This window comes from Anabrus simplex, chromosome 6 (assembly GCF_040414725.1).
Source record: "Anabrus simplex isolate iqAnaSimp1 chromosome 6, ASM4041472v1, whole genome shotgun sequence".
Classification (NCBI taxonomy): domain Eukaryota; kingdom Metazoa; phylum Arthropoda; class Insecta; order Orthoptera; family Tettigoniidae; genus Anabrus; species Anabrus simplex.
In genome coordinates, this window is record NC_090270.1 from 74,238,133 (window position 1) to 74,256,273 (window position 18,141).

Consider the following 18,141-nt stretch of genomic DNA (forward strand, 5'->3'; position numbering starts at 1 on the left):
CGTAGTATCTATGTTTACTAAAATGGGAGATTTCGGAGGTATTCATAAGGCCACTGTTTCACGGGTTATATAAATATTTCTGTACTAATTACACAAGCAATTCTATTTTATTACAAGTAAAATTGCCACAAAGTAAACAAAACATCGATAGTCATCTTTTCTTGCAAGTCACTGCGACCAAGATCGTATATTTCCTTCTTCACCTCAGTTTAACTTAGACCGGCCATTATAAGACTCGCCATCGGTTTAAACTCACGTTACAGTTTAACTCAATCTTCAGTTTAAACCCTCATTATAACACCGGCCCTTAGAGTGTTTGGTATGGTCTTCTGTCTCTCCAGTTATGCAAGAACTTCTTTATTTAGCCCAACGCCCGGCTCTAACAAAGAATTGTTAAGAAAACAAGGCAACCTGTGTTGCAGAAACTGTTTTAGATTGTTTTCACTATGACTCATCCGAAGGACAGGGTTGCGATTGATACCATATTGTGTATTAGATTTAATGATGTACCTACTGTACACAAAGGGAGTAATTTACTTGAATATTTCTATTTGCTTTTTAAAATTATAAAAATAAAATAATTATATTTAATGTTAAACCTCACAAACATTACAGGATGTTCGTATTGATGTCCCACACGTTCCTGGCATTTTGCCTAATTTTTTCTATCTCTGGTTTCGGAGACACTTCCCTACAAGCACGTTCGAGCTGATATCTCCTCTCAGGGTACCGATAGAGGGTTACAAATTGGTACAATTGTTGTCCTATTGAAGGGCTAATGATTGACATATGATTTGTCCGATTAGACTCAAGGGTAATTGTTACTATCTTACCGGCTCCATTCTTTAAAGTATAAAATCAGTTGATAAAATAACAGTTAAATTACCAAAAAGGTTACTAAAAATAATTGTATATTTCAGTACAGGAAAAGGTAAAATATAACTAGATCTCGGTATTTCAGTTAAATCCCCTAAAATTAGACCACTATCTCTCATAAACTTCTCTTAAATTACACACACATACTTACTGCGTTTCATAATAGTAATCTGCACCGCTTCCGAAACATCCTTCGGAACGCTGCCATCTAAAGATCTCGTCGACCCACTCTTGCCTAGTGAACTCCGTGAAGCCTTCCGCACCGCAGAGAGCAACTGTAAGGAAAGAAGTCCCCTTAGCTTCAATACAATAAGGACAGCTTCAGTCACAGATACTGTAGATATATTGTAGAGCCTCTATCTGTGGCTGCAAAGAAGCTTTTAGTTTGCTGTTAGTATGCGTTTCTTTCTTTCTTTCTTTCTTTCTTTCTTTCTTTCTTTCTTTCTTTCTTTCCCTACCGGGACATCACTTCTAAACAGGCGCGCAGAATTCCACGAATTTTTTTTTAAATAGGGAACTGTCGTATGACTGAACCGAGGGTAGGCTACTTCCAGAAAGCCTATTTGTTAGTGTAAATATTAAACAGGAACAGTAAACAATCCGTCTTAAGACAAACTAACGAATAAAATGCTTTGTTAGTGCACATTTTGTAATAAATGCCAGTGTAAGCACCTAAATTTCTTTCTTTCTTCCTTTCTTTCTTTGATATATCTCGTCAGTCAGCCGAGAGTAGTCTATAGTCCGATCATGTCCGGAGTATTTCCTCTATCCTGATTGAAAGGAGACGTGCATTTACACCACAAACCTAAAATTACACACTAGTCCACTGTAATGTACAGTAGCTGGAGAGTAAGTTGTTTCAGTACAGGTGATATTGATCGTTTTTAAGAGGGAGTAGAACTAGGCAACTAACCCCTATCAACACTAATCAAATGGAAAAATTGGAAGGGATCCCACACTTCGAAAAATTAAGATATCGGCCAAAGAAAGACAAGAGCCACGAAGGGCGTGGAAATGAAAGATTCCCTAGGCCTCGATACCTAATACCGTCCGGGTCGGAAAAGAACAAGAGTTGACCAAGCGAGGTCGGATAGGATAGATGAAAGTGAGGAGACTGGCACAAGTAAATTAAAGCAATGCCAGTACTCCGCTAAGGGCCCCGTGGTCGCCAACCAATGCTCCCAAGTTCAGAGCACCTGGGACCCCTGTAAGTCACCTCTTACGACAGGAAGCGGATACCGTGCAACATTCGTATAAGGGAAGGGGAAAGGCTGGAAGCCCTGGTCTCTAAGGTCCTCGTATCATCCAACCGGAAGAAAACCAAATGCGGCGAACTACGATGTACAAAGTACCTCAAATCTCCGATAGATGGCATTACTGCTGCAATTACAAAAACTAAACCGTCAAGGAGAGCCTAACTGACGTAATTCCACCTGTCACATTATATAATTACACCTTTGAATGAACAGTGATAAGAATATATCAGGGAAACCGAGACGATAAGCCAACCACAGAATATGTTACTTCCTGGAATAAATCTGATGCTCTTTTGGGTTAGAGTGACCAAGCGTCCTACTTCAGGTTGGATTCATTCATTCATTCATTCATTCATTCATTGTGCTTCAAACCAGGTATAGACCTAATGATATGATTTACATGAACTATTACATTAAATGAAAACAAATATCAACTTAAAATTATATTATCTCCTACGAAAGGCCTTATACAATAAAGTCATATTTGAAATAGCAATACACATTTCGTCCGTAGCATAATATCATTACAAATATTCAGTTATACTAACGGCTTTAAACCTGTATTAATACTGTAATTATACATTATGGTAGTGATGGTATCGAAGGTGAGGTAGATGGCATTAATAGGAACTAGGAAATGAACTAAAACTATGAAAATAAGAGTCAGAAAGTGGGATTTTAATTTACGGTAGAATAGAAAACAAATTGTTTGCTTACATTGTTTTACTATGGAAGGGAATATAGTTGCAAACATATCTCGAATGTACTCATTGCTATATTAAATATTTTCATTGACTTTAAAATTGGTGAATTACTATGTTGCTGGGATCTTGATCAGTAGAAGGTAAAATGTTTTGGGCGTGTAGATGGATCAGGGTCAGACAAGCTGAACAGAGAGAGATATATACTATATTTTGTTATAAATACAAGGGAGAGATCAGTGCTGGTCTTTCAGACAGCAGTATTTATAGTCATCTGTCAAGTGGACGATCATACCCAGAGACAAGACCGACGACAATATTTCAGATCCTAATATCAAAACCAAAATTGCGGACGTGATTATGGAAACAGAAGGCAGATTGTTCGAGCTTAGGGCATCATCTAAAAATAAATTCACAACGGCGAAATTTTCGCATATTAGATTACTTTCATCCAGGAACCCCAAGATTAATGCCAAAAGCATGTACTTTTTAAATAATAATGGAAGTGATGCACAGTAAACTGAAAGGAGGTTACTAATGAATTCATTAGTAGGTTAATTTCATAACATTAGCATCGTGCATTTTTATAACACAACACTGACCTAACGAAACATACATGTTGTACATTATATAATATGTACACCACAGGCAATAGTTACCTAACACACAGCTTTGCAAAAATGAGCAGTTACAAAATTATTAAGATAGAAATGCAAGAAAATTCGAAGTAACTTCAGCATATAGCACATCTTATATTTTTCCACTATTTAGAGATTAAATTCAGAAATTGGATAATGGTCTCAAAAATAACATTAACCTCATCATATAACATCTCTAATACCACAATTTCATGAAAAAAAATGCCTATAGCTAAAGCAACTTTCTGCCTCTCAATAGCTGTCAGATTTAGAGCAAGCTTTAACAACATGCTTACGAACCCAGTCTTTAAAATGCATACATGATGAGATAGAGTCATGATGTTAGTTATTTGCATTGACTGACAATCTCATGGATATACGTAAGAAATTTTAGCAGCCTGTGTCAGAAACACGTAACATGATGTACGTTCCATCCTCCTGGTGCAGGACTTAAACCATTTACAAAGATTCAAATAACGGTAGTGAAAATATTACTTATGGCCTTAAGAATCTCTAACTTCTGATAAAACAACGTAAATATGAGGGTTAGGGTGCGTTGAATGTAATGTATTCATGTAAGTGCAAATTCATACATCCCTTTTGCCTATGTTGACTCGGCAACTCACGGCTACGAATGGCATGAATATTAAAGAATTCCTAGGCCTCGTAACTTAACACAATTAGGGTCGGAATAAAAGACGATTTGACCAAGGGAGATCGGATAGGAAAGATTAAAGTGAGGAGACTAGACTAAGTGGAAACAATTGCCGGTCTCAGCTAGGACCCCGTGATTGGCACCCACGCTCCCAAGCTGAGAGCCCCTGGAGTAACTTACAAGGGGAGGTCACGATATCCACATCACCGATTTTCTTCAAGCTTTCTTAGGTTGGTAGCACATCATAAATGAAATGAAATGGCGTATGGCTTTTAGCGCCGGGAGTGTCCGAGGGCCTGTTTTTGGCTAGCCAGGTGAAGGTCTTTTGATTTGACTCCCGTAGGCGACCTGCGCGTCATGATGAGGAACTGATGATGAAGACGACACATACACCCAGTCCCCGTGCCGGCGAAATTAACCATGGTGGTTAAAATTCCCGAACCTGCCGGGAATCGAACCCGGGACACCTGTGACCAAAGGCCAGCACGCTAACCATTTAGCCATGGAACCGGAGACAACGTCTTAAAAACACACTGACAAAGTAGTAGCAGCAACTCTCAAAATTTTTCGAAAAAAAAAAGCTATTTTGAAAATGTCGAGAAGAGTTGCGAGAGGTTTAGCATGCCAAATTACAAATTTATTTTCTTCTATTACTGTCAAAATAGATTTTAAACATTTCTTTCCCATACAAAGAAGGCGCTCGACATAAGCCACGGCTCTTTTCAACTGTTATTTTGTTGTTTGCTCTCCCGGGAATTCGTTTGCACTTTGCGTAGCTTCACATTCAAAAACACTTCCGTTCGAACATAATTCAACATGCGAGATCTCCATGCCGATCGAACTTATGATGACCACGTATGGTAACATCGCACACAACCGCTACACGACACAACGCGGTCAGACTGTGACTAACTGCTGCTCTCATTCGCAACACGAGGAAAAAGGGGATCAGGAAATGCCAGGAAAAAAAAAAAGGTTGAGACAAGCGTAACTCGAACTCGCCATCTACACAACCTTAACCACTCGACCAAGTCTTATCTCTTAATGGTACCTGGCATGCTAAACCTTTCGTAACTTTTCTCGACATTTTCAAAATCGCCTTTATCGAAAATATTTGAGAATTGCGCGCTACTACTTTACCAGTGTGTTTTTGTGATTCAGCCTACAAAGTTTGAACAAAATCGGTGATGCGGACATCGTGACCTTCCCTTGTTGCTTCTCACGAGAGACAGGGGATACCGTGAGCGTATTCTAACACATCCGTAGTTTCAGGGAATAGGTTAAGAGAACAGGGCAATGTGCTTGCCTGCAATATACAGCGAGTGGAAAATTAGAGGGTTTTCTCCATTTGTCTTACGTCACACCAGCACAGATAGGTCATACGATGATGATGGGGCAGGAAAGAGTGGGATAGTGGGATAGAGGATAGTGGGTTCGAACCCCGCCATAAGGCCTATCTGTGTCGGTGCGACGTGTAGCAAAATCTTTTTTTAAAAAAAAGATTGTCGGAGACAATCCCATATTGTGATTTAACAAACTAAACTTTTGACGATTGCTGATAAGAACTCACCTTGTTCCACGAATAAATCAATCATCATCGAAGGGAAGTCGAAATCAGCGATCATCTCCGTCTCGGCCAGAATCATACTGCAATAATGCCTTATGTATGCTTGCACCAATTGCGGTGGTCCGAGGGTCCTGCATTTGGCCTGCAAAATAGATCGCACTGAAAAAAAAGGAACTGGTGGCAACAGCACCTAGGTTTTTCAATAAATTCTCCACACTAATTTAAAAATAAACTATCTTTATATTCTGATATTACCATAATCACTATGAATAAACACTAACAAATGCTAGAAGATTCTCGCTATATACGACAAAATGGTCCTGTACTTAAAGCATTTGGAAAAAAGTCGAAAAATGAACTACCATTTGTAGCGAAACATGCCCTCCAGATTTTGTGTATAAACACAAGAATATCGCCATCGACACATTGCACCAGAGCTAAATTAATTCACTTAATATTGTACCTTTTCATATTCAACGATTTTATCAGTTGGTTTAATTATACTTTCACTTGAGCAGACACACTGCTTATCTGTGCCTTGAAATTGTACCATAGATTCAAGCATCCTTTTCCTTTGAAACGTTAGTTGAAACGTAGGTATCATATTGTATATCTATGCAAGCCTGCTATATAAAATTCTGGAACAGTGCACAGTATTCCCTACAACAAGTTATGTGATAAAATACAGATAGCACTAGGGTACCACAAAAAGAAAAAAAAAAGAGTACTACACCTACTTCGTACCGATTCTGACATGATTTAGAGACATATCTATATAAAATAAGAGTTTTGTCTGTACATTGCTCAGAATTTGAAAATAATGGCATTTCTGTATCGGTCATGTCCACAATAACCAGGAAATGCACTTTTTACTTTTCCGTAATGGCCGTCCGTCAGTCTGTCTGTCCACGCATCACTAGAAAACGGCCAAAGAGAATTTAATGAAAATCGCTATGCAAAGTTGGGGAATAAGTCGCTACAATCTAGGCCATAAACAATTTTATTCACGCTGATAGAAATGGTAGTTTAGGGGAAGGCCTAAATATAATTCTCAAATATTTATATTATTAGTTGTCGTATCGATAAGTACTATATAAACAAAGTTATAGAGAATTAAATTTCCTATCATTTATATCTTATACATTTTTACCGTACCGGCTATGATAACACAGATTCATGAATTTGTATTTTTGTTGCTAAGTCCATATCAACGCCGAGCCACGAGAAAATGGGTTAACAGAATTTAATGAAAATCGGTATATAGAGTCGGGGAATAAGAAACTACAGTCTAAGCTAAGCTATAAACAATTTTATTCTTCCTGGATGAAATTGTAGTTTAGGGGAAGGTGATGGTGGTGATTTTTGTATTAAGAGGAAGTACAACGAGGTAACCATCCTCTCTGAACAAATAAGTGGAAAAGAAATTTAAAATATAAAACAAAATTATTTATTCAACAAAGGAATTTGGAAACGCAGTACAAAATAAAACAAAACAATTATAGAATTAGGCCGAAAGGATCACTAACGTATCAAAAGGGAACGTACGTTCCCTGAGTAACAGTACACTTGAAATTTATACACCCTTGATAAGTCCACTGTCGCACATAAAGCGGATGACGAGATCAGCAGTAGTCGCGTCATCAGCTAGTATGCGTTCGAGTGTTTCTTGCAGGCCGAGGCTCCGTCTTAGGCCAGAGAGGTCGGCGCACTCTGTGAGGATGTGGGCCACGGTGAAGTCGGCACCACAAGAACACAATGGGGGATCTTCCCTCTTCAAGAGATAAGAGTGCGTGGATCGTAAATGACCTATCCTCAGCCTGCACAGTACTATGGCCTCTCTCCGTGAAGGTCAGAAAGAGGACCGCCACACGCTAGTTGCCTTCTTAATTGCTCTCAGCTTGTTGGAAGTTCGGATATCTAGCCAATCCGATTCCCAGGACGCCAAGATGGTTCGGCGTAGCTGAGACAAATATCCTTAGCAGGTACATTAACAGGTCTTGGAGGTAAAAGTGCTGCTTCCTTTGCTGCTTCATCCGCAAATTCGTTTCCCGCAATCCCAACGTGGCTTGGAAGCCACGCGAAAGTGATTCTGGTGCTAGCATTCCCTAACCTGGCTAGAAGGTCATGTATCTGCTGCACCAGTGGGTGTTGCGAGAAACAGGTCTGCAGAGAGCTTAACGAATCGGTACACAACAGAAAGTGGCTTCTTTCGTCACGTAGTGCAAACTGCAGAGCCTGTAAGATGGCGTAAAGCTCTGCAGTATACACGCTACATATTTTACGGAGCGAGATCTTCGTACTCATTTTCAATGACGAAAGAGCAACCAACGCTATCTCCGACTTTAGAACCATGCGTGAAGGTAAGTCTCGCAACCGGATATTGGTGAACTAAGTCCTGGAAATTCCTCCGATGAACGGAGGAATCGGTGTTCATCTTGGGTCCACGGAGCAGATCGAGGCGTATATCCGGTCACGGAACCAACCACGGAGGTACCTCGCTAAGAGTTCGTTCAAGACAACCACCGATATCAATATTCAAATCATGACACAAGCTATCAATCCGAAACCCAACCGGCCGTGTGGCACATTATGAGAATAAACAGCGAGAGACCTGCCAGAAAATACTTCGAACTTACAGTACAAGAAAAAGAACCAAGGGGAGGGCCAAGAAATACATTGTATAGGCACTGAAATCACATGTGGAGAAGAAAGTTCTCAAATAGGAAGATGTCCTGGAACAGGAGATACAGACGGGAAGAGATGGCGAGCGCTTATACACGACACCCGGGAAACTGGAGTTGGAAAATGATGATGATGACTAGGCTATCATGTATCAACAATAGAACAATGGCTAAATATTCACTGACTAGTGAATCAATTAATAATGGAAACTGAAAACTGGACGGAGTCCAACCACACATTTATGCCTCACCTTTTTCGTCATGACATACCGCACTCTGACTGTGGCTGTCCAATCAGGAGAGAAATATTATTCCGCGCTTAATCTCCAACATAGTCGTCCCGCGAAGCCACAAAAAAATTCCCGACCCTGCCGGGAATGGAACCCGGGACCCCTGTGACCGAAGGCCAGCACGCTAACCATGTAACCATAGAGGCGGACACTGCCTTAGTATGAGGGGTATGAATGGGATTCAGACTAACTCTTGCTTGTTTGTTTGTTGTTTAAAGGGGCCTGACATCTAGGTCATCGGCCAGACGACCTGTTATCTTTAACATTTAAACTGATAAATGTATGTTGAAACTTTTGAAAATTTACTTTATAGAAAAACTGTATTGTTTAGCTGAGTCCGTGAAGTCTAAACTATTCTGCTTACAAGATACCTCTGTTTTCAGAAACAGTATCAGAGTGATGATTCGTTCAGTTCTCAGAGAAACTATATACAGTAAACTGAGTGCCTAACACCGAGCAAGTGGCTGCGTCGTTTGGGGCACGTAGCTGTCAACTTGCATTCGGAAGATAGTGGGTTCGAACCCCACTGTTGGCAGTACTGAAGACTGTTCTCCGTGGTTTCAAGATTTTCACACGAGGCAAATGTTGGAGCTGTAACTTAATTAAGGTCACTGTCGCTTCCTTCCCCTCCTGTCCATTTCCTCTCCCATCGTCGCCGTAAGACCAATCTGTGTCGGTCCGACGTAAAGCAAAATGGTATCCTGTCTATTGCTTGCCCGATGCTTCTGGAATATGTCAGTTAATAGTTGTTTACTTCAAAATGGCCTGGTACAACTGAACAAAGAAGAAAAGATTGAAGGGGAACTAGAAAGTGGGCGGATAAGATAAACCTGAACGTGGAACCTCCCACACTGACTCGACACCCACAATACACTAACACAAAATGGACAACAAAAATACTACTACTACTACTACTACTACTAATAATAATAATAATAATAATAAATATACTAGTGTCCAAAAGTTAAGCACAAGTTACGAGTAAGCAGGGCAACAGGAAATAGACCGCAAATCGCAGGACATATGCACCTACCAACCTTACATGTTAGCTCTGTATAGGAAAGGAGTGTTCCCTCCTTTGACTAGCGGCGTAACCGTAAGGTAAACACAGCCAGTGCCTGCGCCCCATATTCCCTCAGTCGTGTTTGCCCTGTTGTGTGTGGAGCGTAGCCTCGTGGTGAACGGACAACATAAAGGCACAACGACGCCATTTGGACCCCGTTTTGCAGGGTAGAATACTCGGCCGCCTGGAAGCAGGCCAGACACAGATCGAAGTCGCCGTATCCTTGAATGTGCCACAAAGTGTCATTTCCAGGCTTCGGAGACGATTTCGAGACACAGGCGGTGTTATTTGTGGGCCAGTACCAGGTCGACCAAGGGTTACCACTCCACAGCAGGACCGATATCTGACCTTAACCGCCCGACGAAATCGGAGTGCACCTGCAAGACAATTGTCGGCGGAGCTTGCAGCCGTCTCAGGGATTGCCGTTTCCCAGCAAACTGTGTACCGGAGGCTCAGAACAGCAGGGCTGTTTATCCGACGTCCAGCGGCGTGCGTCTCGCTCACTTCCGCACAGAGACGGGCCCGTTTACTGTGGAGCCGACAACATCGAAACTGGACCATGAATGAATGGAGGCATGTGCTTCTCACAGATAAATCCCGCTTCAGTTTGCAGAACGATTCCCGTCTGGAGAGAACCGCGTAGCCGATACAACCACAGGAACATCGTGAAACGGGACCAGTATGGTGGTGGTGGTGGCGCCATGGTGTGGGGCGGCATCATGTTGAATGGCCGTACGGACCTGCACATCTTCATGGGTGGTCCGAGGAACACTTATCACTCGTAGATGCAGGGATGAGGTACTGAGACCACACGTTCCACTCTTCAGAGGCGCGGTTGGTCCAGACTTCCTCTTAATGGAGGATAATGCCCGACCGCGCCGCGCTGCTCTGGTGGATGAATTTCTGGCTGTGGAAGACGTTCATCGCATGGACTGGCCAGTGAGGTCTGCGGATCTGAATCCTATAGAACGTGCCTGGGATGCATTGGGAAGGAGAACTGCATCCCGTCAGCCTCCAACAAGGACCCTCCAAGACATTCGCATTGCCCTTTCGGAGGAATGGGACCGAGTGCCCACAAGAGCTCTTTGATCATCTGGCAGAGAGCATGCCACGTCGCTGCGAAGCATGTGTGGCCGTTAGGGACAACCATACACACTATTAACAGCATATTTTGTTGTGGAAGACATTGCCAAGTTTTGTTACTTGTTGTCAAAGATGTACCGTAACTATCAGAACCTTTTTGACACTTTCTCTGGACAAGCTGTGTGGCAAATGGTGTGTTAGTCAGCTTCCATTTGCTCAGCAATCCGTCTGACATTCCTATCAGGCGGCATGGCCTCGTTTAGTGATTATGCTTAACTTGTGGACACTGGTGTATTCATAATGAAGAATGTACCTCAATCTGGAACAGGTTTTATTGTAAACAAGAATATACTAGATTCAATAATAGAGTTTAAATCTCCTAATGAAAGACTTTCCACGCTATCCTTTAAATCAACGAATAAACTCTACACTATTTTAAATGTACATGCACCTACAAACGAAAAATGAAACCCAAAATGATCAAACAAACATTTTGGCAAGAATTTTCAAACACTTTAGAACAAATTCCATCCAAGAACTCAATAATATGACTTGGAGATTTCAATGCTCAAATCGACAAAAAAGTTGTCATCGATCTATAGTAGGTAAATTCCCTGCTCATCGAAGGAAAAATGCTAATAGAGAAAGACTCATTCGTCTATGAAGAGAACATAATATACTCCTAAAATCTACATTCTTTAAAAAACTTCCTAGAAAACAGACTACATGGGTCTCCCCAAATCCAATCTGTGGTGAAAAACAACTTGACCATGTTGCCATAAGTAGACAGTCTGCACCAGAGATATTTAATATAAAGGTTGCTAAGAGTGCCAGTTTGGATTCAGACCACTATCAAAATTAAACCATTAAGTAGAAAAAAAGAATATCAACCTAATACGTTTGACGTACAAAAATTAGCCAAGGAAAATAGTTTCAAAATACTCTTGGGAAAAAGGACGCCTAAAGCATGGATGCAAGTTCAAAAGGACACTTTACATTCAGCACAAGGAACTATTCTTCTTAAAAATGAAAGAAAACTTGCTTGGTGGAATGATGAGTGGGATCAATTAATTATAAAAGGACAACGAGCTTGGAACATATGGAATGCAAACAATGATAAAAATAGAAGCAACTTCATAGAAGGCAGGAAGCTTGCATCAAAAGCCCTCAAAATATCAAAATACAACATATGAAAGACCAACTAACAGCAATGGAATTGGACTTAACAGAACTCAAGAGACGTTGACAAAGCATTTAAAAAAACGTAAGGAAACACACACCCCTGAGTTTATATTTCAGAGGTCCAAAAACACAGAAAATTGGTTATAACAGAAAATTGTAGGATACTTGCAGAATACTTCGAAGAACTACATAACAGCGATTCATCAGAAGATAAATTAAATTATGATAATACAATAATACAACCAGACTCAAAACAACTAACAAAAGAGGAAATCTAAGAAATCATAAAGGAACTTAAAAATAATAAAGCACCTGGGGAACATAACATAGTTGCTGAATTGTGTAAATAATCTAGTGACAATATGATACAATGTTTATCAGAAATCATCGAAGAAATCTGGACAAGAGGCATTTTACCAGGGGGATGGACATCAACATTAATACATCCGCTACACAAAAAAGGGAATAAATCAGACCTTAATAACTATAGGGGAATTTCCCTTTTACTAATTACATATAAGATTTTGTCCAAACCATCATCATCATCATCATTTCGCAACTTCAGTTTCCCGGGTGTGGTGTACAAGCCAATCTTTAAAAAAGCTGAAGAAATACTAGACTCGCAATCAGGAGAGTTTCAAGCAGGATTCAGAGAGGAAAGGTCATGTTCAGAACAAATTTTAAATCTAAATAACATAATAGCTACGAGGAAGATCAGAAACTCTAAATTTGTAATCACTTTTGTAGACTTTAAAAAGGCCTATGATTCAATTGATATAAATACTCTATCTGATACTTTAAAGGAATTCGGACTTGATAATAAAACAATTGAAATAGTTAAATCAATATTAACAAACACAACATCCAAAGTACAATTTTTGTGTGAACTCTCAAAACCATGTGAAATACGATCAGGTGTACGACAGAGAGATGGTTTGTCACCTCTACTCTTCAATTGTGCATTAGAGAAGGTAGTTCGAGAATGGAGGAAAGCCATCAATACTAAAGGTGTTCAACTAGGAAGAAATCCAAATAAAATCATTATAGGCCTAGATTGTTTAGCTTTCGCAGATGGCATTGCGTTAATTACAGACTGAAGAACAAATACGAGAATTACAGAAATAAGCGGCCAAAATAGGATTGCAAATATTATTTGAAAAAAAAACAAAGGTCATGACAAACATCGTTAATGCCCCTTAAAATATCACAATTAACAATAACATAATATCTCTTACAGATTGCTTTAAATACATGGATAACAAACACGAAAGAAAAGGTATATAGATATAAGAGTAAACGAAATGGAAAGGATGTTTCATATGACAAAACATATATACAATAAGAAATCTCTATCCTGAAACTTTAAACTAAGACATTACCAAACAGTGGTCTGGCCATAAATTTTATATGCAGCAGAAACTTTTAAACTTACAAGAATTGGGGATCCTGAAAAGTTAGAAAAAGTTGGAAGAAGAATTTTGAGAAAAATACTGGGACCTATAAGAAACAACAATGCCGAATTTAGACTACGATCAAACAGATAGCTGAAGTTGAAAAAATGACAACTGTAATGAGGAAAAGAAGACTCCAGTTGTTTGCACACATTTATAGAACGAATAAGAATAGACAAACTAAACGAACTTATTGAACAGTTACAAATCCAAGCCAACGTGTTTCATTGAAAGAAAAGGATATGAAAAACGCTGGAATTAAAATAGATAAGATAGAAAAAAGAAAACGTTTCAGAGAAGTAACATGAAAGGCAGGATTTCAGGAGAGAAAGAAATTAACAACTGGAAGAAAACTGACTCAAAAGGATAAGGAACAACATTCTCAGAAAATGAAGGTGGTCTGGAAACGAAGAAAGTTAAATGCAAATAAAAGTAACCAAAGTTGATATATCGTACCCACGAAAGCGTTATTCGAATAATAATAATAATAATAATAATAATAATAATAATAATAATAATAATAACTAGCAGTTTCCCGCTGGCTCCACCCGCAATGTACAAAGTATGGTGTTCGTTACTATCCTCACGGATGTATTTGCAAAGTTTTAAGTTAATGAAATAAAGCACATGATCTGCTACGGTAATAGAATGTAATATTATGTCAACAAAATACTTTAAAATACATCACACAAAGGAATTGAATTAAACGTTCCTTGGAACAACACTACGCGCTGAATTGTTGAAAAGTCCTTGGAAGATCTTCGTCGTGGAGACAAATGTACTCATAACTTTTCTCAGAATCTAGCAATTTAAGTAGTTATTACCTCAAAAGAAAGCGCTTGATCCACTGAGTGTTTTTAGACCAAAACAAACTGCGTACCTTAATTAGAACGAAAGATTTAATTGCTTCAATGAGAAAAAAATGTTGAAGAAATGGGACGTCAAATTGAATGTGCACTCATAACTTTCCTCAGAATCAACCAATTTGAATAGTTAAGAGCTGAAATGAAAGACCTTGATCCACCGAGTTTTCTTAGGTCAAAACGAACCCCGTACCTCAATTAGAGCCAAAGATATGATAGCTTCAAAGAGACAAAAAATTGAAAAATCAAATAATTTGAGGAAGGCGAAAGTTAAGTGATTTATAGTGCCTGATGACAAATCTGTGCATGAATACCTTTCAGTTAAAAAAATGAAGAAAATCGACCGGATAGAATGGCCGTACTGACTGACTTTAGTTTTCATAATTTCTTTAATATATAGATAATAATAATAATAATAATAATAATAATAATAATAATAATATGTACGTCCCACTTAACTACTTTTACGGTTTCCGGAGACACCGAGGAGCCGGAATTTTGCCTGGCAAGAGTTATTTTATGTGCCAGTAAATCTACCGACACGAGCCTGACGTATCTGAGCACCTTCAAATACCATCGAACTGAGGCAAGATCGAACCTGCCAAGTTGGGGTCACACGGGAAGTGCCTCAACCGTCTGAGCCACTCAGACCAGCAGTAGAAGAAGAATTTTAAATATTTTCTTTTTAACTATTTTTCTGAAACCTCTTTCTAAAAATGAATCCATGGAAAACTATTAGAAAGTGTATTTAGGAAACAGAATGAACCATATTACACTTCAAATGAAAATACAAAACATATTTACCTGTCTCGCAGCCTGTACGTAAACTAGCCGATGTGTGAGTGGGTACCCTGTGGAGGGGCCGCCTTTTATGAGGACTTCTTTGCAGACAGACGACACGTAACAACGTTCAGAACGGACGCCAAGGATCTCGCTAAGGCAAAAATCAGACATTTCTTCGGTAGGCAAACCACCGAATAGCAGATCTGACATTTCTTCCTCGTTCATGGTACTGTTTGGAGAGTTATGAGGGTGTATTAAACTGTCTTCCCGCAAAGGCTGGTCGATGGCCCATAAAGCGGGGTCCAACATCTTGTCCACCACTGGAATTATTCCACACGCATAAGTTATGATGAATAAGAACATGTAATGTTATCTGTAACAAAAACATTATCGTTCATCAATCAGATGTCATTCTCCTAAACATCTGGAGGTTTACGATATATGAAATAAAATTATTTTTGAAAACAATGTAATTAAACTAAAAATATGATACAATGCAGTGACAACGTAGGCTACAAAAACAAGTGTCTGCAAACCAATTAACGTATCACGAAAACATGCTGGACAATTACTTCATTAGCTCCAGCCTTATCTCCTAGACCTGATGTAGTGTTATTTTTGTAAATGCAGATAGTTGTGATTATTAAGAGACAGCAAGCCCCACCACCACCACTCCAACTTAACATAATCGCCGCCTTCACCATCATAGACCCTTAGTAAACTTAAGTAGTGATGTGCCAGAGTCCTGCAGCCAGGCCCACCACGCAGCACTTCAAACCCACGGGCTCCGGCAGCCCAACCCGTGCAGTGCCGTTCTCTTCTGACGCGGCAGCGTACTGGCCTACAGCACTGGTCTCATACAGCCCACTGCTGTCCACCACACCGGGCGGGCTCAGTAGAATAGCCTTGAGTACTTCATCACAATAAAATGTGCGCCGTGCACAACGAAATGTTTACGTCACACTACTATTCGGATCATTCACTCTACGAAATCTTGTATGCTAGTGACATATTTTAAAGTAGGCTAATCGCATTTTGAAATTAAATGGTAGAGATTTCTCCTGTACTGTAATAATAATAATAATAATAATAATAATAATAATAATAATAATAATAATAATAATAATAATAATAACGTTTCTGTTTGTTTTCAATTATTAACTAATATTCGTTTGCAATTGACATCCAGTTAACTGAAAATGAATCTAAATAACACGAAGCATATTCATAGGACTTCATTCGCGTGTACCTCAAAATAAAACACAAACAGAAATGATGTGCAATATGCCAACAACAAAAACAAACCTGAACATAGCTTTTACTTAGTGTGCGTAGTTTATTGGTCATTGTTAATGTGGTGGAATGGAATTACTGTGAATGAAAAGATCATCAGCATTGTCTAGTTGTAGAAGAGATCGTCGTGCGTTGAGAATGAAGCCTGCTGAACTGAAATTTCTCTCTGAAGCTGAACTTGATGCTTGCATACGTATTACTTTCTTAGCGATCTGGTGAAATTTTGGATAGTTTTGTTCATTTGTTCTCCAATAGGACGCTATATCTATGTTCTTCCATTCCACAATTTTGCTTTAAATATATTTCCAGCCTTTCTGTTGGAATAGGAGCATCATGAACGTCAGTCCACGAAGAAAAATTCATTACTTTGGCAGGTTGTGGCATAGTCGTGGATCTGATGACACGGAAACATTAGAATGCTCGTCATTCAAGCACACCTCGTTCATCGTAAGTTTTTTATCTAATCATAAAAAGACAAAATCAGTTCGACTCCTTTAATAATACTAATATATTAAAGAGAGAGCGCGAATTTTGTTAGTTTGTGTATATCTGGAGGGTAATCTCAAACTACTCGACCGCTTCTAAAATCCTTTTACTAAATATACATTATCCCTGAGGGACATGGGCTGTACTTTATTTTCAAAACAATGAGGTGGGGGGCGACGGGGAAGATATAAACATAATGGGCTAATATAGGCGAAATATCGAATTTGTCGTGCAAGGACGATACTAACCTCATTTTAAGCCCCTTGACCCAAAGAACAAATCTCGGTAAGCCGCACGGGCCCGAAAACCATGTTTTAAGGCCCTAAAACTGACCGTTATGGAGATATTGGCACCACACTACACCTGCTCTCGGAATCGAATAAGGAAATGAACTGCCGTAACCATGGCAACGCCAGCTCCAGGATTCTACAGCAGCGAGATTATGCGTGTACGTTTGGGCATAACTGCCAACCAAAATTTGTACACAATCCCTGAGCATATCTACAATATATCTCAAAAACTTAACATGTAAATAAAGAGACATATTATTTTGTTTTCTGAAAAAAGTGGGGGGGGGGGGGTAAAAAGGACTGAAATGTGGGTTGGCGTGAATTTTTAAGATGAGCATATCTACAGTATATCTCAAACACTTAACATGTTACAGACGTGAAAATTGATATTTTTAATATTTTAAAAATAAAAAACAGGTACAGATATTATTTTTTTGAAAAACCACTTAACGTGGAGGGGGAGGTAAAAGGGACTGAAAAGGGGGTTGAATTAGTTTTATTATGGTAGTGATATCTCAAAAACTGAAGTTATTACGGACGTAAAAATTGGTATTTACAGTCTCCTTTAAAAAGAAAGAAATACGTATTCTTTTGGTTTTGGAAAATCCACTTAAGGGGGGATGAAAGGAGAGAAATATTAGTTGAATTATTTATATGAGGATTCTTATATCTTAAAAACCTAAAGATGTTCCAGACCATTAAATGGGTATTGAAATCACCTTTAAAAATAAAAAACACTCATTATGGGGGGGGGGGGGGTAAAATTAACTTCGGAGTTGAGGGGGTTGTTGAAATAGGTGTTGAATTTTTTTCATGAGGAAACAAATATCTCAAGAACTGAAGATGTTACAGTCGTGATAATTGGTATTTGGCAGCTTCTTTATAATAATAATAATAATAATTATTATTATTATTATATTATATTATATTATTATATTATATTATATTATATTATATTATATTATATTATATTATATTATATT

General features: G+C 39.0%; 1 protein-coding gene across 1 annotated transcript in view; it reads right to left on the reverse strand.

Annotated features, from left to right (window-relative positions):
* The window catches only part of LOC136875505 (UPF0764 protein C16orf89 homolog), a 60,501-nt gene that overhangs the window by 15,745 nt on the left and 26,615 nt on the right, over positions 1–18,141 (reverse strand). The window contains exons 3-5 of the mRNA XM_067149055.2: positions 15,111–15,409; positions 5,697–5,835; positions 1,028–1,151 (exon numbers count right to left, since the gene is read on the reverse strand). Of these exons, the coding sequence (XP_067005156.2) occupies positions 1,028–1,151; positions 5,697–5,835; positions 15,111–15,409 (562 nt within the window). The remainder of the gene's footprint in view (positions 1–1,027; positions 1,152–5,696; positions 5,836–15,110; positions 15,410–18,141) is intronic.